This window comes from Staurois parvus, unplaced genomic scaffold (assembly GCF_062004578.1).
Source record: "Staurois parvus isolate SC_StPar_1 unplaced genomic scaffold, SC_StPar_1.0 ptg000011l, whole genome shotgun sequence".
NCBI classification, from domain to species: domain Eukaryota; kingdom Metazoa; phylum Chordata; class Amphibia; order Anura; family Ranidae; genus Staurois; species Staurois parvus.
Window position 1 is genome coordinate 5,186,044 of NW_028317807.1, and position 27,028 is coordinate 5,213,071.

General features: G+C 44.3%; 1 protein-coding gene across 1 annotated transcript in view; it reads right to left on the minus strand.

Moving 5' to 3' along the window:
* The window catches only part of LOC149473729 (uncharacterized), a 379,403-nt gene extending 353,913 nt beyond the window's left edge, over window positions 1–25,490 (minus strand). Inside the window, exon 1 of the mRNA XM_089670292.1 lies at window positions 24,445–25,490. Within this exon, the coding sequence (XP_089526418.1) occupies window positions 24,445–24,760 (316 nt within the window). The 5' untranslated portion in view covers window positions 24,761–25,490. The remainder of the gene's footprint in view (window positions 1–24,444) is intronic.
* Window positions 25,491–27,028: the final 1,538 nt, after the last annotated feature.

Genomic DNA, 27,028 nt, shown 5'->3' on the forward strand with positions numbered 1-27,028 from the left:
ACACAGTTCACTGGAAGTATCTTTAGATTGTAAACTCTTATGAGCAGGAGTGTTTTATTTTTGCCACATCAATCCTATTTTTGTGACTCACCAAGATATTGACTGTACCTACTTGTTCCTGCTGACCAAATAAATGAAGATATATTTAATCAATAAATGTTTGACCGATGTTTTTGTGTTTATTGTATGTTCAATATATGAACAACCTTAATAGTTACTTTGTATACTTATATAATCTGCTCAAATGTAGCTTGTAAGAGCGTGAATATGCAAGTGTGTGCAAACTGGCTTTTTCAAAACCAAACAAAAAAAAAATAAAAAACCCACTTGCACCACAATATTGTTATGTACTAATGAATATGTCACATTCACTGTGCAGCCAGCTACAGGTTTTCTACAATTCGATTTACAGTAATAAAATAGTGCACAGTTTGTTGATTTTTGGCCTTTGGCAACAAATATTAGCCAAGGTTAAAAAAACAAATCAATAAGAAACACATATTCGCGAAAGCTATCATAGTTGCGCATAGAAATGCGCGATCGCGTACAAAAAATGTGCGATTGCAAATAAGCGCCAAACAGGTGTCCCCATGGCGCATGAACGGCTATCATCCTGAAAGTCCGTCATCACGTGTGCGCGCACCCGAAACTGGTTGTGGGGAGTGTAAGTGGATGAGAAGTGGTTGGAGGTTTTGTGTTGGTTGAAAATTTTGATAACTTTATTGGCATTTGGACATGGCGAGAGCACAGTTCTCAACTGAGGAGATGATCCTTATATGTAAAGTAAGTGTGGCCATTGCAAATATGTTTATAACATGTGAGGGACAGGTAATTGCAATTTTTTGGGTGGGGCCTAGCAGAATCTCACTTGGTGCACATGCTACTTATCTGTACATTAGCTCCTGGGTATTGATGGGTCAATGATATTAACCACTTGCCTACTGGGTACTCATACCCCCTTCCTGTCCTGGCCAATTTTCATCTTTCTGCACTGTTACCCTTTGAATGACAATTGTGCGGTCATGCCACATTGTACCCATCTTAAATTTATATCAGTTTTTGCAGACAAATAGAGCTTTCTTTGGGTGGTATTGACTTGCTGCTGTGTGTTTTACTTTTTGCTCGATAAACAACAAAATAGCTCATAATGAATAAAAGTCTGTTTATATTATAACATTTGGTAAACTGGTAATTTAACAACACTGATGTGCGTTGATGAGGCAGCACTGGTGGGTGGCGCTGCTGGCCACAGGTGGGCGGAACTGTTGGGTGGCACTGGTGGGCACTGATCATCGGGGCCGACCCCTGCTTTGATAACTGCTGGTTCTCGGCAGTACTTTCCACACATTCTGACAGCGTGATGAAAGTGCAGCCAAGACCCGGCAAATGCATTTCCCGGTGATCAGCGTGTCATTGGACATGGCTGATCACATGGTAAAAAGCCGCTGTGATTGGCCTTTTACCACATCACGTGATCAGCTGTGTCCTTAGGACATAGCAATCACGGAGAGCGCGTTCTGCCAGGATGTCATATGACGCCCTCCCAGAGCTGCCTGGATGCAGTGTAGCATTATTCGGCTATCTGCGGTCGCCAAATAGGTAACCAGCTAGGCCTTCATGGCTAATCTTTGAATATCTGGACATGTATACTGCGTATAATGCATTACATTCAACAATGTGTTGGTGTACATGGTATTACAGTGTGCAATGCGTTGCTGGATTCTGCATGACAGTGGACAGCGTATCACAGTGTGCTATGCGTAGCTCCAGCCTGCATGACAGTGTACAGTGCATTACAGTCTACAATGTGTTGGTGTACACGGTATCAGTGTGCAATGCGTAGCTCTATCTTGCATGACAGTGTACAGTGCATTATGCAGGCCATAGACGGGGAGAAAAACGGCCGATTTTTCTTTTAAAAAAACGAAAAATCGGTTGTTCAAGCGGCCGACGTTACCAGCAATGGTAAAAAAAAAAAAAAAATCGGCCGATTTTCATCCCGTCTACAGCCGGCAAAAAGTGTCCCTGCAGAGAGCTCTGCTATTTCTTTGACAGTTCCTTGACATTTACAGAGGTTGCAACAATGTATCTATTTGTATCCATTTAGGATACAGATGTTTTTATTCGGAAACAAATAGATACAATGTTGCAACCGCTGTAAATGTCAAGGAACTGTCAAAGAAATAACGGAGCTCTCTGCAGGGACACTTTTTGCCAGGCTGGAATTCCTCTTATTTTTCATTCTTCTTCATCATCATCATCCTCTTCTTCTTCATCATCATCCTCTTCTTCATCATCATCATCCTCTTCTTCTTCTCCTTATTTTTCTTCATCAACATCATCCTCTTCTTCTTCATCATCCTCTTCTTCATCATCATCCTCTTCTTCTTCTACTTCTTCTTCATCATCATCACCCTCTTCTTCTTCTTCATCATCATCCTCTTCTTCATCATCACCCTCTTCTTCATCATCATCATCCTCTTCTTCTTCATCATCATCATCCTCTTCATCATCATCATCCTCTTCTTCTCCTTCTTCATCATCATCCTCTTCTCTTCTTCTTCATCATCATCATCCTCTTCTTCTTCATCATCATCCTCTTCTACTTCTTCATCATCATCCTCTTCTACTTCTTCATCATCATCCTCTTCTTCTTCATCATCATCCTCTTCTTCTTCTTCATCATCATCCTCTTCTTCATCATCATCATCCTCTTCTTCATCCTCTTCTTCTTCTTGTCTTCCTCTTGCAGGTCACTGCTCATGCGCAGATTTTTTATCGGTAAAAAATCGGCCGATTTGCCCATTATTGCCGTGAAAATCGGCCGATCGGCAAAATTTTTTTTTCCAACTTTACCGATAAAAAAAATCTGCCAAAATACCGAAAAACAGCCGAACAAATAGCCCACTAACGATCCGAAAATCGGCCGATTTTATTTTCGGCCGAAAAATCGGCCGATTTTCGACCCATCTATGGCCTGCATTACAGTCTACAATGTGTGGGTGTACACGGTATTACATTGTACAGTGTATTACAGTCTACAATGTGTGGGTGTACACGGTATTACATTGTACAGTGCATTACAGTCTACAATGTGTGGGTGTACACGGTATTACATTGTACAGTGCATTACAGTCTACAATGTGTGGGTGTACACGGTATTACATTGTACAGTGCATTACAGTCTACAATGTGTGGGTGTACACGGTATTACATTGTACAGTGTATTACAGTCTACAATGTGTGGGTGTACACGGTATTACATTGTACAGTGCATTACAGTCTACAATGTGTGGGTGTACACGGTATTACATTGTACAGTGTATTACAGTCTACAATGTGTGGGTGTACACGGTATTACATTGTACAGTGCATTACAGTCTACAATGTGTTGGTGTACATGATATTACATTGTACAGTGTATTACAGTCTACAATGTGTGGGTGTACACGGTATTACATTGTACAGTGCATTACAGTCTACAATGTGTGGGTGTACACGGTATTACATTGTACAGTGTATTACAGTCTACAATGTGTGGGTGTACACGGTATTACATTGTACAGTGCATTACAGTCTACAATGTGTGGGTGTACACGGTATTACATTGTACAGTGCATTACAGTCTACAATGTGTGGGTGTACACGGTATTACATTGTACAGTGCATTACAGTCTACAATGTGTTGGTGTACATGATATTACATTGTACAGTGTATTACAGTGTGCAATGCGTTGTACACTGCAGTCTGCACTAAAGCATTTTACACTCATGCACTGTACACACTAACGCATTTGACATTTCTAGTGTGCAATGCGTTAGTGTGCAATGCCTTGGACAGTACAATGCATTTGCAGTATTGGTGTATGTTTATTAAGCACAGATAATTAATCTGATTTTAGTTATCAAGGAGAAGTCTTCTCTGTCCCCCTGTTTATGAGGTGGAGGACAATTGTTTTCCGAAGAAGAGAGGAGCCTTTTTTTCAAGGAGATCTGTATAGATTTCCAGAGATATGTGTAGATAGTTGAGGGGCTGCATGTGATCTCCGGAGATAATTGTGATTAACGATCACCTGAGTTAAACCAGTGAATGAAAAGTGTAAAAAAACATGAATTGAAAATAATCTGCACTGACCACTGTGCTTTGTCAAGCCACATATTGGCACATTCTGGTTTCACACAGATGCGATGTGAAATTTGCAGTGTTTTCTGTGCAAGCGCTGCACCGCATCACAACCGCAACCCCTTCATGCCACCTGCTGCGGCTTTCTAGGTGAAGTTACCAACACACCAAAATTGGTACACAAAGCGTATTGCGATTTGCCAAATTGGATCGCATGCCTATTCACACCCATGTGCATACCCTGAAAAAGGGTCCTGCACATTTTTGGCCCGGATGCGGTGCAATTTGAGGTGTGCAAAATGTTTGTCTCTAATTGCAACGCACACAAATTGCATGCGATTTGCCCAGGAGTGCGGTGTTATACCACAATGCATGTATGTGAAGCCAGAATAAAAGTATGTATTTTGTCTACTTTTACTTGCGCATGTTAACATTATGTAAGTGCATTTTTCGTCTGTTTAACATGCTATAGAAATGGAACATGCATTTGGATGTAGTGTTTTTGTATGTGCAATTTGGAAGTATTCTAAACACACATTGACCCTAGGGCCTCACCATATCTTAAGCCACGTTTGTCAGAAATGCTGTACAGTACATTTAAAGCGGATTTACACTCCACCTATCAAAAAATAACAGTCATCAGCTACAAAAACGGTAGCTGCTGACTTTTAAAAAGCAGCCGCTTACCACAGAGCAGCCAAAATCATTCATTTAGCTGCTCCCATGCCAGCATTCCTTGGCCCCTCTCTCCTGTTCATTGCTCCCCGAACAAGCACCTTGTTTTGGTGTGATCCCAAGAACACTCCTTCATGAGCCACGTAGACCAGAGAGTCAAGCTTTTCAAGCACATCATGAAATCAGCATGGGGCTCCACTTCAAGTAAGCATTAGTGTGCCTGGGGGAGGGGGGGACCTTGGGCCTTTCCAAACACAGTAGATGCTCCAAGAATGTTTCCTTGAACTCTTGAAATGGTTAAAAAGGAAAGACACTCTAGATAGCCTGCACTGAGAATTGACTGTCATGATGACGTGTCAATGATTATTTGCTCTCATTTTTCAGGAGTGGTACTGCTTGCGGTTGAAGCTGGTAGAAATCCACCATCACGTCCTCCACTCACCTTCACTTGTGGCCAGTGGATATTTTGTGGCTGCAGGCAAGAATTGGCATCGAGGACCTGCATAAAGACCCTGGCATGCCAGAGGTGGTTTGGAAGCAGCACAGCAATTTGACCATCCCTTTCCTCTGTGTTGGTTTTAGGGGTGCAGAATTGCTTCTCGTTCCTGAACGGACTGTCGCCGGATATCAGAGTCCCCATATTTTCAAGATATGTTTTAGCCATGTTGGCTTATTTTTATGTTGAGTCAATTAAAGACTATTTTTTGTTACCTTAAAAAAGTCAGATCCTCTTGATTGTATTCCCGAGACTTAAGATGGCCAGATAATATGCAATCTGAGGAAAAGTCAGTGCAATATCCTCCACAAGTAGCTAAAGTCTGTCATAGGAGGACCTACCAGAACAATGCATTCATTTGGAGTGGGCCAGGCCCATACAGTACATCATGGAGGCTTGCTATGAAGGAACATTAATGTTTGGATATTTGAGCTCATGTGGTTTGTTTCCAAATATTTCTGCCCATTGCAGCGTATTGACTATTGCAGCTCAATAAAGATCAGGCATACGGAAAAGTGTACCTTGTCCATAGAATAGCCACTGGGAGGTCCTATCTGGGCACACAGATCTGGCCTATGCATAAATGTGGAAAATGCCAATTCGGTCTGCTTTATAATATGAAGGGGTTAGTTCACACTTGCTTCAGGGGAAACATTACAAAGAATTTTGTTATTTTTCATAGGAAAACGTGGCCGATCCCTAGATGCATTGAGGTACATTGCAGAGGTTCAAGATACTCCATAGAAGAACTTATTGTTCTTCCTAACTATACAGGTGGCACAGACACAAGCATACACCCAGGGCCACTGTTAGATATCACGGGGGCCCATACAGCATACCTGACAGGCCCCCACCACCAGAGAAAATATCCAAATTATATATATGGTAAAAATACACAACATTTTCTTCATGGACACAATCACAAACAAATTCCTGTTCAATTCAAATGATAAACTGTACTGAGTTAATAAATCAAACGTTGTGTAATTGAGGGCTCATTCACATGGGCGCTGTGGCCTGTAGAGTGTGAATCAGTGTTTTGTTTTTGTGGCTGTCGCCATTAGCATGCAACCTATGTTACACTATGGGAATGCTGCAGGTCATAATTTGACAAGCATATGGTTGCAGGTGTACAGCCCTGAACACAGACAGTGAGCATTCAGGGCCACTTCCCCACGCCTTCACACTTGTCAGATTAAAACCTGTGTTCATACAGCTGCTGTGTCCCCATAGTGTAACAGGTGGCTCTATCCACATAAACAACCCACTCATTCATGCTGTACAGGTCAGAAGACCCGTGTGAATGTGGCATTTTGTGTTTGTTATATTTATTTTTTCCCAAAGCCCATTGAATTCAATGGGCTGCTTAACATGTGGAAACATGCCAAAATACTGCAGGCATGTTATTTTCCAAGTGTGTTGCACCTAACCGCACAGTAGTGTGGTGACATGCGTTTTTGTGGCTGTGAATGGGGCTGTTTTTAATAGACGTGTGTAGGTGCAACAACGTTTTCATCATGGTACCTGCGCACATCTACATAGGGCATTGCATTTCTTTGCTGTGCTGGAAAATGTGTGTTCTTGCATGCGTTTCTGCACCACCAATGGTGTGAACAAGTCCTAAGGGCCGGTTCACACTATAGAAACAGTCTAGATGTGTTCCTGATGGGTTTTTTTCATGCCCTTTTGGCATGCATGTTTAGTGTGTTCCAGTACATTTTGGATGCGTTTTGGACACGTTGACATTGCATTTTTGTATCCCTTCCACTTATTTTTTTCTACTTTCTTTGTATTCAATGTAGTTAGGGACATGTGCGCTTTAGTACATTCAAGGACGTTTCAATGTGTTACAGTACAGTTCTGTGCAGAAACAATGCAGCGTGGTCAACTTTGTTTACAGCACCTGCAATGCATTGAAAATGCAAGCGCTGATGTGAACTATGACATTGACAACCATATAACCTTCTTTCTGTGCGTTTGTGATGCCGAAAAAGCAACTGAAACACATGTAGTGTGAACTGGCCCTAAAGGTTATTAGAGGTCAGGGAACGGGACTGACCAGGAATTGTGAATTCAATCAGACTAGTGGTGAGATACAATCAGCAATTGTATAATAATGTGAGATCTGAGCTGTAGCTGATAGAAAATGAGACACATTCACTTGATCAGTAAATAGATAGTTAAAGAGTGGGGCGGTGATCCATAGATTTGCATATGGGACAGGTGATGATGGGGTGGGGGAGGGGGTCAAGTTGTATAAGGAGACAGATTTAAAAGAGAAAAAAGTTACAATGAAATATACACGGCATGAAACTTGCACATTTCCTAATTGGCAAAAGAACAGTACGCAGGTAACATTCATCCACTTTCTAGTCATTAGGCAAAATCATAATTGATTGATCAATATTCCTGGCACTGACACAACCCAGAAAATTGATCTCTATTTTTTGGGATGTAGCCATGACTGGGATTAGAACCCATGACCCAAGTGCTGTAAGTTCTGAGCTCTAACCACTAAACCACTGTGGGAGACACAGTTTGAGCTATAATGTAGAATAGTTACATTGTTTAAAAATGATAACGCGAGCGCTGGTCACTGATATAGACTAGTAAAATGGTATTACACAAGATAAATATAACCACGAACAGTAGTGCATGAACTCGTGAAAGGTCATCCACCCCTGTGACAGTGTACTACATTATTAAGCACCTTTCTGGCTCCTGTGGCTGAGCTAATTCCTCCCCAGGACCATTTGGACACCCACCCTGATGGATGGATGGAGCTGGATGACTAACCCATAGCTGCCAGCATACCGCTGCACCCCCAGATGTGTGATGTGTATAACCCATGCACATTAATACTTTTGTTCTGGTGAGTGTAGACCAGTCCCAAGGGTGGTTTACTTTTCATGAGTTCATGCACTACTGTCCATCACGGAGAGACCACACGTGCCATTCATAGGCACTCTCTGAGTTGGTACTCTCACACGAAGGACATTCCATTATTCAGGAATGATTATATGAACTTATTTTAGCATGATTTACCAGTTTACATCATTATTGCAATTCTTTGCACTTTTTGGTTTTTACATGCGTTCATTATTGATCACATGCATTTATAGCGCTGCACTTGTCTTTAACATAGAATAGTTATGTGATTAAAGAGAATAAAGATATATAATTATATTGGGAAATTAGAAGTATATAAATTATTTGAGATATAAGTGTGAAAATGTTTAACATTTGCATACAGAATGTATGACATTCATTAGTAAATGCATTAGTTTCCTGATCATTTTGGAGAAACAGCAAAAAAAATAAATAAAAAAAAATAGGAAATTCTAATACAGGTGTACTATTTATTACATTCTAAGGATTTAGCGAACATATCCGGTATTGGACCTAAAAATGTGCTAGATGGGATACCACATTTACTAATAGCAAAGTAGTCAGTAGACGCTCGTTAATGAGCTTGCTAGACGCTGGTCAGATGACTGATTGATCGACCTGAGTCTGCCTGAATGGTCAGTCTCTGCTAGTACACTCACATCTTAGTGAGTCAAGGCCATTGTGTCCATGGAAGATTTATTTTTTTTCCACAAGTTTCTGGAAAATGACAAAAACTTTTTTTTCTTTATTTTTTTTTACACAAAGTTGTCATTTAAATGATTTATTTCTTGCACAAGCCATGGGTATATGTGCAATTACACCCCAAAATACATTCTGCTACTTCTACCGAGTATGAGGATACCACACATGTGACACTTTTTGGGAGCCTAGCCACATACAGGAGTCTGAAATCCAATGACCACTTTGAAAGCCTGAAGATGCGTAACTTCTTCATTTCACTTCCCCACTACATATCACAGTTTCGGAGGCCCTGAAATGCCAGGATAAACACCCCCCCCCCCCCCCCCCATGACCCATTTTTGGAAAGTAGACACTCCAAGGAATTTAAAAAGAGGCATGGTAAGTATTTTGCAGATCTCATTTTTTCTCACAAGGTTTTGAAATATAAAAAAGAAAATAAAAAATATGTTTTTGTTTTCTTTCTTCATTTTCCAAAAACTTGTGGCAATAAATGAGATCTGCAAAATACTTACCATGCTTCTTATCAAATTCCTTTGGGTGTCTACTTTCCAAAAATTGGTCATTTGGGGGGGTTTGGTGCTATTCTGGCATTCCAGGGCCTCCAAAACTGTGATAGGTAGTCAGGAAGTGTAATGAGGAAATAAAGCCCTTTAAAAGCCTAAAGGTGCTTATTGGATTTTGGGGTCCTGTACTTGGCTAGACTGCCAAAATGTCTCTCACCTGTGGTACCCCCATACTTGGGAGAAGTAGCAGATTGTATTTTGGGGAGTAATTCTACATATACATATGGCTTGTGTGAGCAATAAATTATTTAAATGACAATTTTGTGTAATTTTTTTTTTTGTCATTTTCCAAAAACTTGTGGTAAAAAAATAAATTCTTCTATTGATTCAACATGCCTCTCAGCAAATAGTTTGGGGTGTCTACTTTCCAAAAAGGGGTCATTTTGAGGGGTGGGGGAATTTTATGCCCAGCATTAGACGTTTATGCCACACATCACTCACTCTTCTAACCACCTGAAGACCAAGCCTTTTCTGACACTTTTTGTTCACATTAAAGAAAATCAGTATTTCTGCTAGGAAATTAAAGTAAATCCTCAAACATTATATATTTTTTTAGAGCAGACACCCTAGTAAATAAAATGGTGGGTGGTGCAATTTTTTATCTCACATATTACTTACACAGCGATTTTTCAAATGTAATTTTTTTGAAAAATATACACTTTTTTTAATGTTAATGCACAAAAACACAATATATTGGCCAATTATTTGGTATGATATAAAAGATGATGCTATGCTGAGTAAATGGATACCAAACATGACATGCTTTAAAATTACGCATGTCCTGTGCAATGGCGACAAACTGCATACATTTTAAATATCTATAGGCAACGCTTTAAAAGCCTTTACAAGCTACCATTTTAGATTTACAGAGGAGGTCTAGAGCTATAATTACTGCCCTTGATCTGACGTTCGTGGCGATACCTCACATGCATGGTGCAATCGCTGTTTCCATACTGCCACAGGGTCAACGCTCACGACCGCAGGTGTGCGGATGGACTTCTAAGAGATGGCCGCCATCGGCACTAATGCGCATGTGCGCACGTCTATTGGTCGTCCTGATTACCAGTGTCCATGTAATCAGACCATATGGAGCAATATATTTTTTGGGCTTCTAAAAAATGGCCACCGTCGGCACTAATGCACATGCGCGCACGTCAGGTGGCCGCCACGATTGCCAATGCGCATGCGCGAACCGTAATAACGGCGCTGTCGCATTGCGGTGCACATTTGGCGCTTTTTTCACTATTTAAACACCTCACCTACCATTGGCACATCCCCTCTGATGATGTGTTTTTACACGATACGCATTAGGGAAGTGCCAATCTCTCTTGTACATGTACCTCTGGTTTAGCCATACAAGAGCAGCTGAACCAATACTGTAAGTTTATTTCTGATTGCTTATACTTTATTAAACGTTATCACACTATTTGAGGCCTCTTTTCCACGGGCTCTTTATTTCTGGGGAGCCTGTAACTTTGAAGGTCCTGTAGCTGAGGGCCGTGCACATTAAGATAACATCTGCAAGTGACATCTCTGGATCTATGAGACATCTCCTCCATGGACGGATGACATCTAGTGGTCGCCCTATAGATGACACCCGCTTACTCCATTAATTCAGTGGCTGGATACATCTTCTGCATGGACAGATGACATCTAGTGGTGGCCCTACAGATGACACCTCTCTGTTCCAGTGACACAGCAGCTGAGTACCAGGGGCAGGTCTTAAATGCCCCATGCGCTATTTATGCGCTATCTGGTTAGTGCATGATTTGACTATTCTTATCACCACGAAAAGTCACTACTTATGTCTTTGGCATATCAGAGACTGTATGCACACTTCACCACAGCACTTTTGATGAACTCTCGCCGGCATTCTATTAATCCACTGACATCAAGTCATTTGTGTTTGTCATATTTTTATATATAAAGTCACCATTCATGTAACGCTGCACTTTTATTCTTTTAACATTTACTGTGGAGGTTCCCGAGGTGCCTTTTTTTGTTGCCAGCAGCTACCATATTTTATGCACTGCGCTCGATTTTTTTATACATAAGTTTTATTTTTTTTTTTTTTGTTCCACAAAGTTTATTGAGAAAAATTCAAAACATATAAATGGTATAAATTGTACAATGTAATACAATGTGCCAAAGAAAAACGCGGTAAAACACAAATCGCACATGCCAAACAATAAGAAATACGCAGGCGAACAAAATAATAAAGCCATCTCATGTCACCTGTAACAATAATGAAGTTGAACTTGGAAAAGAAAAACACGAGAACACAGCAAAAAAAAAAAAAAAAAGGCAAACACCAATCATAATCACCACATAGCATACAAAATATCACCAAACGAGCAGGATCATTTATTTGCACCCCCATATATCTTTTATCGTAGAGTAGCAGAGTAGGGGGGAAGGGGATAAAGCTAAAGGTGCTGGGCTTCTGGTGCAAGGAAGAAGTTGCGAAAATATAGAAAGCTCGGTGTTATCCATGAGGAGCAGCAAAGGTACCACTCAAAGGTAGCCAACGCAGATGAAAATAACTCCGTGGAATGGGAGAGGCACATGTGCAAGTGTAATCCGGGTGTGAGATTAGGTTGCCTATGGACAGAGGAATAAACATATATGTAGAGGGAAAAAAAAAGGGAAAAAATTAAGTGGAGAAGATGTGAAAAACAGCAAAGACAGTAATGGCAGGTACAGGGCACAATGAGGAAGGAGTCGGGAGAAAAGAAAAAATAAAAAATGGTGAGAAGCTGGAAAGCCAAAGAAGGAAGAAAAAAAGCGTAGAAAAGAGAAAAAAAAAAAAAAGGGGGGGTAAGGGTCAAAGGGGAAGGAGACTAAGGGGGGGGGGGCGGTATGGATAGACATGTCATATAGGTGGAAGCTCCAAGGACAGAGCTGGTGTGCTCATCCCCTAGGGGATAGAGACGTAAAGCAGACAATCGGGCACCAGGGAAAAGGAGTGTCTCACTACCTGATCAGTGAAAGGGATATAATAGAAAAGTGTTATCGACAGCCTAGCAAGGGTCGAGGAGTCAATACAATACAGAGTGTAATACAAAGCCACAGGTCTGGCTCAGAGTCAGGTAGAAAGACCCATGATGGAGTGGTATTCGTGGGTCGTTCTGAAGTGAATCCAACACGACCAAGTATGGGAGAATTTAGTCGGGTTATCTTGGGAGGAAGCAATCAGCTCCTCCATCTCTGCAATTTTTCCTAGACGAGTGAACCAATCTTTTATTGAGGGGGGTTGAGTAGATCTCCAAAGCACAGGAAGACAGAGTCTAGCAGCATTAATCATATGCATAGCTAACGATCGGAAGTATAGACGTTTGGGGAGCGGTGTATGGTGGAGGAGAAATTGGGCCGGGGAGAAATCGAGAGGTAAAGTGGACACTGACGAGGTTATACGGTGGACTTCCTGCCAGAAGGGCAGGACGATAGGACAGGACCACCAAATATGGAGAAGGGACCCATCAGGTGCTCCACATCTCCAACAATTATTGGGTAGAGAAGGGTTAAAACGATGAGTTCTGGAAGGGGTAATGTACCAACGGGATGCTAGCTTGTATCCGTTTTCTTGGGTCGATACATTCAGCGAACATTTGTGGGAGTATGTAAAAATTTGGTCCCAATCTGAGGAAGAAAAATCTATATCAAGGTCTCTCCTCCAAGCTCGGCAAGCGGGGAGCGAGTTAGGATTCCCATCACCGGTGAGAAGGAGGTACATGGATGAGATTAGATGCCGCTGGGGTTCAGCCTTAGAACAAATTGATTCAAAGGGGGTGAGAGGACGAGTCAATTTGTGGCGGTGAGCAGAGGATGTGAGAAAATGCCTGATTTGAAGGTAGGCCCAAAAGGGGAAGGTACGATCTTTCATGGTGCTCGCCAAAGAGGAGTAGGATTTCAATTGGCCTTTATGAAAAAAGTGTTCCGCTTTCACCTGGTCATACGGCCAATGTTCCGACAGGAAGGCCTTGTGCATACCCGGAGGGAAGTCCGGGTTTAAGCAAAGGGAGGTTAAAGGGTTGGGGGCATCCGAGATGGAGGCCGACTTGCATGTCAAGCGGAAGATGCTCAAGGTAGGACCAATCAGTGGATGAGTGAGAAGGGCCTGGGGGGTATGTTTCGTCAAGAGCCACGGGATCGAAGCTATAGGAGAAGGAGAGAAGGAGTTTTCGAGATGCACCCAGTCTTTGGTAGTCGAATGAATATTCCAATCTATAATTCTGCAAAGATGGCAGGCCCAATGATATTGCCTGAGGTCTGGGAGCCCAATCCCACCCCTGGATTTGGGGAGAACCAATTGGCAGAAAGATATGCGCGGACGCTTGTGGTTCCAAAGGAAGAAGGAGCACATTCTCCTACATGAAGCGAAAAAGGCGGGTGGCAATTGGATAGGTAAGGTTTGAAATAAATAGAGGAGGCGGGGGAGAATGTTCATTTTTAATATAGCAGCCTTGCCGAACCAGGAAAAGCATGGTCGATGCCATTTAGTGAGATCTTCGTGAATGGATTTAAGTGCTGGGATAAAGTTTTTTACGTAAAGGTCAGAGAGGTCGCACGTAAGCTGAATGCCCAGGTAAGTGAGAGTCTCACTGTCCCATCTAAACGGGAACTGCGATCGGCAAAATGAGACTACATCAGAAGGGAGGGTGACATTGAGGGCGTATGACTTTGAATGGTTGATTCTAAGGTTCGACATGTATTGAAAAAGTGAGAAATCTTTAAGCAAATTGGGCAAGGTGGTCCGAGGTTCCGTTAGAAACAGCAAAATGTCATCCGCATAGGCGGCGAGTTTATACTCTTGAGCCGGTGCGGAAACGCCCTTAATATCTGGGTTGGAACGGAGTTTACGCAGCAGTGGCTCTAATGATAGCACAAAGAGGAGAGGAGAAAGGGGGCAGCCCTGGCGCATGCCGTTGCCGAGAGAGAAATGGTTCGATAAATGGCCATTCACCCGAACCTGTGCCATGGGTCCAGAATACAAGGTCATGATGAAATTAAGCATGTGTTCTCTCAAACCAATCGCCTGAAGGGTTGCCCTCAAATAATCCCAGGACACTCTGTCAAAGGCCTTCTCAGCGTCCAAAGAGAGAAGGAACCCAGGATTCTTTGATGTGCGAAGCCAATGGATAAGGTTGAGGGCCTTGATAGTATTGTCTCTCGCTTCCCTGCCAGGGATGAAACCCACTTGATCGAGGTTAATCAAAGAAGGGAGTAAGGGGAGGAGACGGTTGGCCAGAATTTTAGCATAAAGTTTCACGTCTACATTCAGAAGGGAGATGGGCCTATAATTGGAAACCAAAGTTGCATCCTTATCTCCTTTGGGTATGACAGTGATGTGCGCGTCTAGAAGGCGATGACACGGCACAGGGAGTGAAGAGAAAGTGTTGAAAGCCGAGAGGAAGGGGTTGGACAAGACGGGTAAAAACTCCTTGTAATATACTGCAGACAGGCCATCAGGGCCCGGGCTTTTACCAGACTTCATTTGTTTGACGGCCCGCGACAGTTCCTCTGCCGTGATATTTTGCTCCAGTTCCAGGGCGGATGTCTCAGAAAGTGCAGAAGGGCTATAAAGATGAAGAAAGTCCGAGATCACCGTGGCTCTGAGTTTGTTGGTTTCAGGTGGGGGACGTTCCGGAGGGAGGTTATATAATGTCTTTTAATACTGCTCAAAATGAGAAGTAATGTCAGCATTAGTGGTGGCAAAAGAACCGTCTGGACCCCTGATTTTGTGGATTGTTAAGCTCGACTTTTTCGTTTGAAGGGATCTGGCGAGGAATCTCCCGCTTTTGTTCGCAAACTCATAAAATAATTTTTGAGACAAGACATATATACGTTTAGCCACCTTGCCCAGTTCGGTCAAAAGCTGCGTGCGAGTGTTTGTGAGTTCAGTCAAGGTAGAAGCCACTTGACTGTGTTTGTGAACTCTTTCCAAAAACTGGATGCGCTCCATAAGTTGTCGCAAATGTGCTTGTCTCTCCCTTTTACGCTTCGTAGCCATAGCTATGAGAACCCCGTGAATTACGCATTTATGTGCCTCCCATTGCGTCAAGGAGGAGGTATCTGAAGTCTGGTTGGTCGCAAAGTAATCTACCAATTGGGAGCGGATCTCGGCTTCGTTTGTTGGGTCGGAAAGAAGAGATGCGTCCAATCTCCAAATCTTAGAGCGGGAGTGTTTTTCAGGAAAACGCAACGTCATGGTTATGGGATGGTGATCCGATAGGACCATTGGTTCAATGGAGGTGTCATGAAGAAATGGCAGATCCACTTGCGAGAGAAAAATGTAGTCAATTCTGGAGTACTTATTGTGTGGAGGAGAAAAGAACGTATAATCTTTAACGTTCGGGTGTAGGATTCGCCAAGAATCGTGAAGTTGTAAATCCTGGAGTTGTGTGCGGATCTGTCTTAGGGATTTGTATGGTAAAAATGAACTGCCCGAGGAGGATAAGTTTTATAACTATTTTTGGTTTTTAAATTTTTTGATTTTTTTGGGGGGGATTTGTACTTTTACATTTTTTTTTTTTAACTTTTTTTTTTCAAACTTTAAACATTTTTAAAACAGCTGGTAGGGTCTCTCCAAATGCGATAGCCAGTTTCCTGACTACCTAACATCTTTCGAGACCCTGTGTATATGTGCCCTGAACTGTGCCGTGCTGTACCCTATACTAATAGTCCACTAGTGTATGGTAGAGGCGGAAGCAGGGCTTGACGTAGAGGCCAGGACAGGAGGGATAACAATAGCGGCTGTCACGCCTAATTCCATGTTTGCTGCAGACACAACATCTTTTTTGGGGTCTTCTTTGGGTTGGGGTACCAGGAATGGTATCGGGAAAATGTCTCTCATGCAGATGGCTAACTGCATCTGGGATGGGGGTTTGGGGCGCAGCACCTTCTGGATACAAAAGGGCCCTGTTGATCTCTAACTGGAAATTTAGGTATGATCCACTATGTCCAGTTGCTTTATAGAGAACAAAAGCGTTATATACAGCCAATTGAAATAAATAAACCGACACTTTTATGTACCAGCGTCTGGCTTTTCGGGAAACTAAGTACGGCTTCATCATCTGTTCGTTGAAGTCCACCCCTCCCATGTTAAGGTTATAATCGTGGACACAGAGGGGCTTCTCAACAACACCAGCTGCCGTGGCAATTTGGACGGTCGTATCTGCGTGAATGGAAGACAGGAGGTAAACATCCCGTTTGTCCTTCCACTTCACTGCGAGCAATTCTTCGTTTCTCAAGCAGGCTTTGTCCCCCTTTCTAAGACGGGTATTTACAAGCCGTTGGGGGAAGCCCCGGCGATTAGATCGCGCAGTGCCACATGCGCAAATTCCCAGACTGAACAAATGTCTAAATAGTGGCACGCTTGAATAAAAATTGTCCACGTATAAGTGGTACCCCATATGGAAAAAGGATGACACCAAGTCCCAAACTATCTTGCCACTGCTCCCCATGTAGTCTGGGCATCCGGGAGGCTCCAAGTGAATATCTTTTCCCTCGTAAATCCGAAACTTACATGTATAGCCTGTTGCCCTCTCACAGGTCTTATACATCTTGATCCCATATCTGGCACGCTTGCTGAGGAGAAACTGTTTGATTAGAAGGCGGCCAGAATATTGAATGAGGGACTCATCGATGCAGATGTTTTTATGGGGAGTATACACATCTGCAAATTTTTGGTTAAAGTGATTTACGAGGGGCCGAATTTTGTGGAGCAGGTCAAATTCAGGGTCACCCCGAGGACGACTGAGTGTGTTGTCGTGGAAGTGCATAAAATGCATTATCGTCTCATATCTATGCCTGGCCATGGCAGCAGAGAACACGGACATGTGAACAAGCGGGTCTGTGGACCAGTACAACCGCAATTGATTTTTTTTATTAATGCCCATGTTGAGGGTTAGGCCCAAAAAAACTTTAAATTCGGAAACCGTAATGGGTTTCCATGCGAATGGTCTGGCAAGGTTTGAATTTGGGTTGGCGGCGATATATTGTCGTGCATATAAATTGCTTTGATCCACAATCAATGCATAAAGATCTTCTGTGAAAAACAGCTCAAAAAAATCAAGGGGAGTATTTAAATTTGCTGTTTCCACCTGAATTCCGGGTTGGGCAGTGAATGGGGGAAGTAAGTGTGCTGCAGAATTTGTGGGCTGCCAATCGGGATTTGCAAGCACATCCGGAAGGATACTAGGGGCTCTACTGGCCTGTCTGCGAATTCTTGGTGTCCGCGGGACACTACTTGTGCTCTCCACCGCACCAGCTTGTACTGCACTTATGGGACTCGCCACGTCACCAAGTGATACTGCAGTGCTGGTATGCATAAGACCAGGATGTACTAGGCCGCTGGAGCTCGCAAGTTCACCAAAAGGTAGTGCGGCACTAGTACTGGCACTCTGCTGCATATGAGAGTCATCATGCATTTGTACCACCTCAGCAACCTGGGAATGGGATCGGGTACACCTGATCTTAGCAGGGACCTCTTCCTCGTCGTCTGAGCTACCTGTCAGGGTGCCGCTGCTGTCTATAGGTTCATATTCTGAGTCTGATTCTGCCAGTGAGTATTCCCCTTCGCTCTCACTTGACATGCTCAGAATCCTATAGGCCTCTTCACTAAAGTACCTTTGCTTGGACATTTTGGCCACTAAATTTACAGGTACCTAGTGCGACTCACAGGAAAAAGAGCGCCTGGCTGTCAGGGACTGCTTGAACCGCTACAAAAAATTTACCGACAAATGCTAACAGAGATCAGGCCTGATTCTGTGAACACTGCGGTTTTGTGTGTAATATGTATCAAGTAACAGTTGTCTACTGACACTGCACTTGCTGGGGGAGAACGGGGGGGGGGGGCGTAGGGGCTAAATCCAGGTGCTGGCAGGTGTTGGGGCTGATCCCGCTAACGCTGCGTTTTTGGGGATACGATAGTAATGTGAACGCTGGTATAGCTCTGATCTGATCAAAGATATTGTTCCAATCAGACACTATACTAGCAATAGAGGTTTAGCGTGCAAGTAAGCATGTTCCTGGCAATCAAGGGGTCAAATGTGATTACTTGTGTACTAGCGGCAAACTGGCGCTATCTGGGAGGGGCGCTAACACTATCGGAAGTCACCAGTGACACTAATACAGTGATCAGTAAAAATCTGTTCACTGTAATCAATGACACTGGTGACAGGGCAGTGAAGGGGTTAACTGGGGGGGATCAAGGGGTTAAATGGGATTTATGGTGCACTAGCGGGCAAACTGGCGCTATCTGGGAGGGGCGCTAACACTATCAGAAGTCACCAGTGACACTAATACAGTGATCAGTAAAAATCTGTTCACTGTAATCAATGACACTGGTGACAGGGCAGTGAAGGGGTTAACTGGGGAGGGGTGGGGGGCGATCAAGGGGTTAAATGGGATTACTGGTGTACTGGCGGGCAAACTGGCGCTATCTGGGAGGGGCGCTAACACTATTGGAAGTCGCCAGCGACACTGATACAGTGATCAGTAAAAATCTGTTCACTGATCAAGGACACTGGTGACAGGGCAGTGAAGGGGTTAACTCGGGGGGGGGCGATCAAGGCGATAGAGGGGATTACTGGTGTATTAGCGGGCAATCTGGCGCTATCTGGGAGGGGCGTTAACACTATCGGAAGTCGCCAGCGACACTGATACAGTGATCAGTAAAAATCGGTTCACTGATCAGTGACACTGGTGACAGGGCAGTGAAGAGGTTAACTGGGGGAGGGCGATCAGGGGGTTAAATGTGTCCTAGAGTGTTCTAACTGTGGGTATGTGCTGTTTTACTCACAATTTGTATGTCTTCTTCTCTGTCTGGAACGGAATGTGTCCAGGCAGAGAAGAATGACATCATATCCTGTCCTGTGTAACTGTCAACACAGGACAGGATAGGACAGGGACCGATCATCCGATTTCAGCCAGACATCACTGGCTGAAATCGAATGAATGATCCCTCTGGGATCAAATGGTGTCACCCGCAGGTCGGCGGGAGCGCGCGCCCCCTGCCCACGAAAACTTCGGGAGCGCGGACCCCTTTTTAAAACGTGCTTTTGCGCCCCAGTGCCGCCCTGCACAAAAGGAGCGATATACTCATGTTTCCGCCAACAATCCTGTCCTGAATCTTCTCCATCTTCATTGGCTGGCACAAGATGACATCACTTCTGCGCATGCACAGGAGCTAGTCATTCTGACACACAGAGACTGGCCCGGAGCCATAGGCTGAGCTGTGCATGTGCAGATCAGGTTACAGAGCTGGAGAGGACATCGAGCAGGCAGGTAGGGGCATTTAACTGCTTGCCATCCAGCCACTGTGGAAAAACAGCCACAAGGTGGCACCGCTGGGCAAAATCACGTTTAAAACATGATATTGCAAAACAAGTAGGGGGTGTACACGAGTCACGCAACCGCCCTACCCGTGCTGCAATAAAACGGCCAGCGGTTTTTTCGCTTGTCTGGCCAACTTTGACCACCCACCTCTCTCTAACAACAGTGGCTGTTGTGTAAAGAACCAGGTTGACCACGCCCATGGGAAAACCACACTTTAGGCGAACAGGTCCTGCTGTCTATCCTCCGTAAAGGGGTACACCTTCTTCCCCGTTTTACAGTCGAGCGTGCACACGCAGACGGGACAGCAGTAAAGAGCTTTGTAGTATTTTGAGGGGGCGTTTACTAAAGAGGGAGAAGACACAATCTGGAGCCACTGAGTATGGCAACCACTCAGCTCCTTGTGTCCATTTCAAACCTTCACTCAACAAGCTGAAGTGAAAGGCTGATTGCTTACGATGCACAACTACTCCGGATCCTGTCTGCACCCATTTTAAGTAAATTCCGCTCGAGGTAGCCCAAAGGAGGACTGTCTACAAGCTCTCTTTAGCCCATTGCACAGTAAGTCCATGAACTTTACAAGCTGTATAACCACGGTAACCTACAGAAAAAATCTATATCTGCTCATATAGGAAAAACCAGAGTTAGGCTAACCGGTAACTCTTTTTTTCTTCGAGTCTTCCAGGACAGTCCCTTGAGACGTAGAGCTCCTCCCTCCAGGTCAGGAAACACGCCATCCCCCACGCCTTTAAAGGCGAGCCTCCATCCCCAGTTTTTATTCAAGAACTAGCGGAAGACACAAATATATATACATATAGATAACCCCATATACAACACTTGTACATTTGAAGGGTGGGAAATTGCGGCTGTCCTGGAAGACTCGAAGAAAAGGAGTTACCGGTAAGCCTAACTCTAGTTTTATCCTTACGTCTTCCAGGACAGCCCCTTGAGACAATAATAAAGAACTTACCCCTTAGGGCGGGCCCACTGCCTGGAGGACCCTGCATCCGAATGCCTGCTCCCTATTTGACAGGAGATCTAGGCAGTAATGCTTGGCGAAGGTAGAGAACTTTGACCAGGTGGCTGCCTTACAGATCTCCTCTGGCGAAGCCCCGGCCCTCTCTGCCCAAGAAGCCGCGAAGGATCTCGTCAAGTGGGCTTAAAGAAAGGGGGGAGGAATACCTCAAACTTTGTAAGACTCCCCGATAGCTAATCTAATCCATCTACCTATAGTGGATTTGGACGCTGCGGAACCCTTCTTTTGACCAGAAAACAAAACAAAAAGGGAATCTGACTTTCTAAATTCCCGGGATCTATCAAGATAAATCATAAGACTCCTCTTTACATCTAGCAAACTTAGCCTTTCTTCTTCCTTACCTTCAGGAGAAGAGTAAAAGGTCGGCAGGACTATATCCTGAGACCTGTGAAAGGAGGAGAATATTTTAGGGATAAAACCTGGATCCGTCTTGAGGACAACCCTGTCCTCAAAAACGGTCAGGTAAGGCTCCCTAATAGAAAGAGCTTGTAATTCACTCACTCCTAACAGGCACAGGTTGATTTACACATAAGAGGGATATGGGGAGCTGAGACAGGGGTCTCCCCTCCTCTCCTAAGTGATCTGGGTTCCATGGCCCCCCCCCACCCTAAGTGACTCCCGTCACAAACCCCAAAACACATTATATATTTTTCTAAAGCAGATGCCCTAGAGCAGAGGTGTCAAACTGGCAGCCCTCCAGCTGTTACAGACGGTTACAAGCATGACTCCAAAAAGGTAGCTCAAGCACAAGGGAATGAGAGCACTTGAATGTTTTTTTTTTTATTAATTTTTATTTTTACACTGTCACTTTAATTTCTTTTTATCAATTTTATTGCTGTCACAAGAAATGTAAATATCCCTTGTGACAACAAAAGGCATGTGACAGGTACTCTTTATGGAGGGTTCTGAGGTCAATAAGACCCCAAATCCCTCTTCTGCCCTTAAAAGTACCACCCACCTCTCTCTAACAACAGTGGCTGTTGTGTAAAGAACCAGGTTGACCACGCCCATGGGAAAACCACACTTTAGGCGAACAGGTCCTGCTGTATATCCTTCATAAAGGGGTACACCTTCTTCCCCGTTTTACAGTCGAGCGAGCACACACAGACGGGACAGCAGTAAAGAGCTTTGTAGTATTTTGAGGTGGCGTTTACTGAAAAGGGAGAAGACACAATCTGGAGCCACTGAGTATGGCAACCACTCAGCTCCTTGTGTGCATTTCAAACCTTTACTCAACAAGCTGAAGTGAAAAGCTGATTGCTTATGATGCACAACTACTCCGGATCCTGTCTGCACCCATTTTAAGTAAATTCCCCTCGAGGTAGCCCAAAGGAGGACTGTCTACAAGCTCTCTTTAGCCCAACGCACAGTAAATCCATGAACTTTTTTTCTGACAGGTACTCTTTAATGAAACATCTGATCTCTCCCCTGTGCTCCACTTAATTGAATCCAGTGCAGATCGCATTGCATTAGTCTTTCCCAGCCATAGTGGTATACTTGTCAGATATACAGACGCCCCCATCCACAGACCTGGCAGTGAAAGGGTTAAAAGGTGTCCAGTATGTCCCACACACTGAATCCATTGAACAAGCTATACAGGAATTTGAAGCACCTCAAATAATAACTAGCTTTTGAAGTAAGCCAGCTAGCCTGAAAACAAAACACAATTTGACCCTAAAAATATACATTACAAAGCAGAGGTTTTAGTTGTACACGTATGTGGAAGCTGCACTGCTTCCCAGCATCTTCTCCTGTGTCAGGCTATCCTCATGGTCAGCTTGGGATGAGGCTAGTCATTCTGGCATACAGAGACAGGCCCAGTGCTGTAAACTGAGCTAAGTATGTGCAGCTCAGGTAACAGGACAGGGAGCAGGCAGGGAGGGGCATTGAATGTGCAGGGGGTGGGGTGATGGTAAACACATCAGGATTACCAGCCCCTTCCTTTCTAGAATGAAGACAGTGAGCAATCGCTGCTGTGTTTATTCATCACTGAAGCATAGTTTTTACTTTTCTATGCTTCTGTTTATAAATAAATAGAAAGCAGAAGCTTCCTAATTATCTGCGGTGCACCTGAAGCTGCAGAGAAAAAAAAGTAAAGACTCCATCCTCAGTCCCTTTTTCTGTGTCTCAAAAAAGATTTTGGTGGTCTATTTGGACCCCTGATATTTATTTCAGGTACTTATATAGCGCCATCAATTTATGCAGCGCTTTACATATATATTGTACATTCACATCAGTCCCTAACCCTCAAGGGGCGTACAATCTAAGATCCCTAACTTACATTCATACATACACATACATACTAGGGACAATTTAGACAGGAGCCAATTAACCTAGCAGCATGTCTTTGGAGTGTGGGAGGAAATCGGAACACCCGGAGGAAACCAACGCAGGCACAGGGAGAACATGCAAACTCCTGGCAGGAGGTGCCGTGGCTCGGATTCCAACCAACGACCCTAGTACTGGCCAGGTGGAAGTGCTAACCATTTAGCCACTGTGCTGCCCACTGATATCTTGCCAAAGATCCCCCAACAGGGCTGTAATAATAACATTGCAACACAAAAAAAAAATGGCCTTATTCACAGGGGGCATCCCACAGCAAATACCCATGAGAAGCTGTTTTAACCTGCTTGGGGATGTACAGATGTTCCATTCAGGCAGTCCGACTGCTATCCCAATGGACATCCATGAGGGATCCATAATAGATAAAACAAGTAATAAATCAAATAACAATAATAGATAATACATAAAATATTGACTGTATCAATAAACATTATAGGTAAAATACAAAAAAAATGGAGAAAACAATAAAAGATAATAATAAACAATCTTAATAATAAAATATTAAAAACGTATATAATCAATAAACGAAGGCAATAATAAATAACAGATATAATAGTAATAAAATAGTAATCAATACTATATTAATAGATATCAATAATAATAAAATGATAAATAAAAGTCAATAATAACACCAGATATAATCAATAATAATAGATAATAAATAAAATAATAGCAATAATAAATAATCAATGCAATAAATATTGATCAATAAGCTAGATATAGATTATGTCTACATGCAATATTGTTAATTTATTTTTATGCTTTATAATAAAAAAAATAATAGGTATAAATATATTCAATAATAAAAATACATTAAATCAAAAATAAAATAACAATACCAGATCTCATCAATGATAATAACCAATAAAATTATAGCAATATCAGTTAATCAATAAACAATAATAAAATATTAGCTACAGATAAAATCAATAATAGTATTGATAAAATAAAATAATCATAAGTATAATCAATATTATTATTATTTATATCTTATCATTTTATGTATTGTTTCATCTCTATTTCTTGTTTAAATCTATATTGTTATTTTATGTTTTATATAAATAGCATTTATCGCTATAATCAATATTAATAAACAATAAATATAATAGTATTACATATAATGAAGAATAATAGATATAAATAATAATCATCCCCATAGAAATCAAACAATAATAATAGTCCATCAAATATTAGCAGTAGATAGAATCGCTAATAACAGACAATAATAATTCCCCCCAATCACAGATAGAAGAATTATCGGAGATAGAAGGGGATTTCTTACCGGGCTCCCCGCTCCTGGCTCCGGTAGCTCTGGTTCCCCTTCCTCCCCTCAGCCCGACGCTCAGAGGACGGTCCTGTGTCCGGATATCGGGGGTCCATCCAGCGGTAGAAGTCCTCTTCTTGCCTAAGCTGGACATGCTGGGACTTGGAGTACTTGTGAGGGGCTCACGCTTGTCATCTGAGATGGGAGAGATGTGATTGGACGGCACACACGACAAGGAAACTTTCCGTCGTCCCGCCCACTGAACAGAAATCCCGTCCATTGGTGGAGAGGGATCTGTTCTGAGGGAGAAATAAAAGACGGCGTCTGTCACCATGACAACAAGTGGGTGTGCCTATTATGGGAGTCCGCCCCTGTCAGTGATTTCTCTGGGAGTTGCTTTCCTCGTTGTTAGACATCCGGTGAGTGACGGTGACTCTGGAACTGAATTTACATTTCTTGGTAATGGCCGGGGGTGTGTCCCTCCTCCCAACTCCTCCCGCTCTCTGTTCTGCGTCCTCCTCTCAGCTCCGCCCGGCTCTGAATGACAAGGAGGTCCTGTGTGCGCAGTTGTGTCACTCCTCCCCCCAATGTCACTCACACTGTCAGGGGTGTGTCGCTCCTCCGGACTCCTCCCGCTCTCCGTTCTGCTTCCTCCTCTCAGCTCCGCATGACATGGAGGGCCTGTGTGCTGTGGTGTCTCAGCTAGGACTCCGCCCCTTTCTCGATGTGGGCGTGGCTTAACCCCGTTCCCGGAAGTGCTGTGAGGGTGGGAGGTTACCAGACAGGGGACTTGCTGTGCTTATATCTCGAACAGAGCCTCGGCCAGAGAGATGAGATCTGTCTTCATGGGGTGAGGAGAAGCTCGGTGGGTGGACTGCAAATCTCAGCATGGACCGCAGGGGGACTGAGAGACACAAGGGGGCCAGATTGACAGGGAGACCGGTGTAGAGGTAATCTGTGTATCCCACAAATGGGGGCTGTTCCATGCCAAATTCTCTGGGGGAGGGGTGTCACAGTGACATGAAGGGATGGTGTCAGTGACATATGGTGGGGGATGAGTGTCAGAGACATGGGGGGGAGCAGTCTGCAGCAGCATCGGACAGTAACATGGGGGGGGAGCAGTGTCAGTGATATGAAGGGATGGTGTGGGGGTGAGAACAGTCTGCAGCGATATATGGCAATATCAGACAGTGTCAGTGTAGTGACATGGGGGGGCAGTGTCAGTGACATGGGGATGACAGTGTGAGTGACACTGCCCCCCAATGTCACTGTCCTTCCCATGTCATGACCCCCCCCCCCACATGTCACTGCCCGCACATTTTACGGCCTCTGTCACTGTCCTCCCCATGTCACTGACCCCCCCACATGTCACTGTCCCCCCCCATGTCACTGTCCTCCCCATGTCAGGCCCCACACATGTCCCTAACCTCCCACATGTCACTGCCCGCCCAATGTCAGCCCCCCCATGTCACTCATCCCATGTCAGTGCTCCCCCATGTCACCGTCCTCTTCCCATGTCACGGCCCCCCCATGTCACCGTCCTCTCCATGTCACTGCCCCCCCCCACACGTCACAGTCCTCCTCATGTCACTATCCTCCCTATGTCACTGCCCCCCCCCATGTCACTGTCCTCCCCATGTCAGGCCCCACACATGTCCCTAACCTCCCACATGTCACTGCCTGCCCAATGTCAGCCCCCCCCATGTCACTCATCCCCCCATGTCGGTGCTCCCCCATGTCACCATCCTCTTCCCATGTCACGGCCCCCCCATGTCACCGCCCCCCCCACGTCACTGTCCTCATGTCACTACCCACATGTCACTGCCCCCCAACATGTGACTGTCCTCCCATGTCCCTGCCCCCAAACATGTCACTGTCCTCCCATGTCCCTGCCCCCCCACATGTCACTGTCCTCCCATGTCACTGCCCCCCCACATGTCACTGTCTTACCATGTCACTGCCCCCCCACGTCACTGTCCCCAAACATGTCACTGTCCCCAAACATGTCACTGTCCTCTCATGTCACTGCCCCCCCACATGTCACTGTCTTACCATGTCACTGCCCCCAAACATGTCACTGCCCCCCCACGTCATTGTCCTCCCATGTCACTGCCCCCAAACATGTCACTGTCCTCTCATGTCACTGCCCCCCCCCCCCACATTTCACTGTCCTCCCATCTCACTGCCCCCCCACGTCACTGTCCTCCCATCTCACTGACCACCCCACATGTCACTGCCCCCCCCCCCCGCATTTGACAGTCCTCCCCATGTCATTGGCCCCCCCATGTCACTGTCCTCTCTCTGATCCATTATGCTCCCCAATACACAGCTTCGATCCATCTTGCGGGAGTGTCGGCGGCTAGTGATCCGTGGAATCAGCCTCAGCGGTGCAGCCTGTAAGGGGTTAACTGTGGCAGTTCTGTGCTAAAGTTGGCGATCGGCTTCTTCTGTCTGAAACCGGAACATGCCCAGTTGCTTCAGGGGAGATATTTCTTCATGGGATACACGTCTTGCCGCTGCTTCTACAAGGACCCCCCCCTCCCCCCACAGTGGCAGGGTGGACTGGCCATAGAGGGATTACTTTGACGCAGTTGGCCAGCTT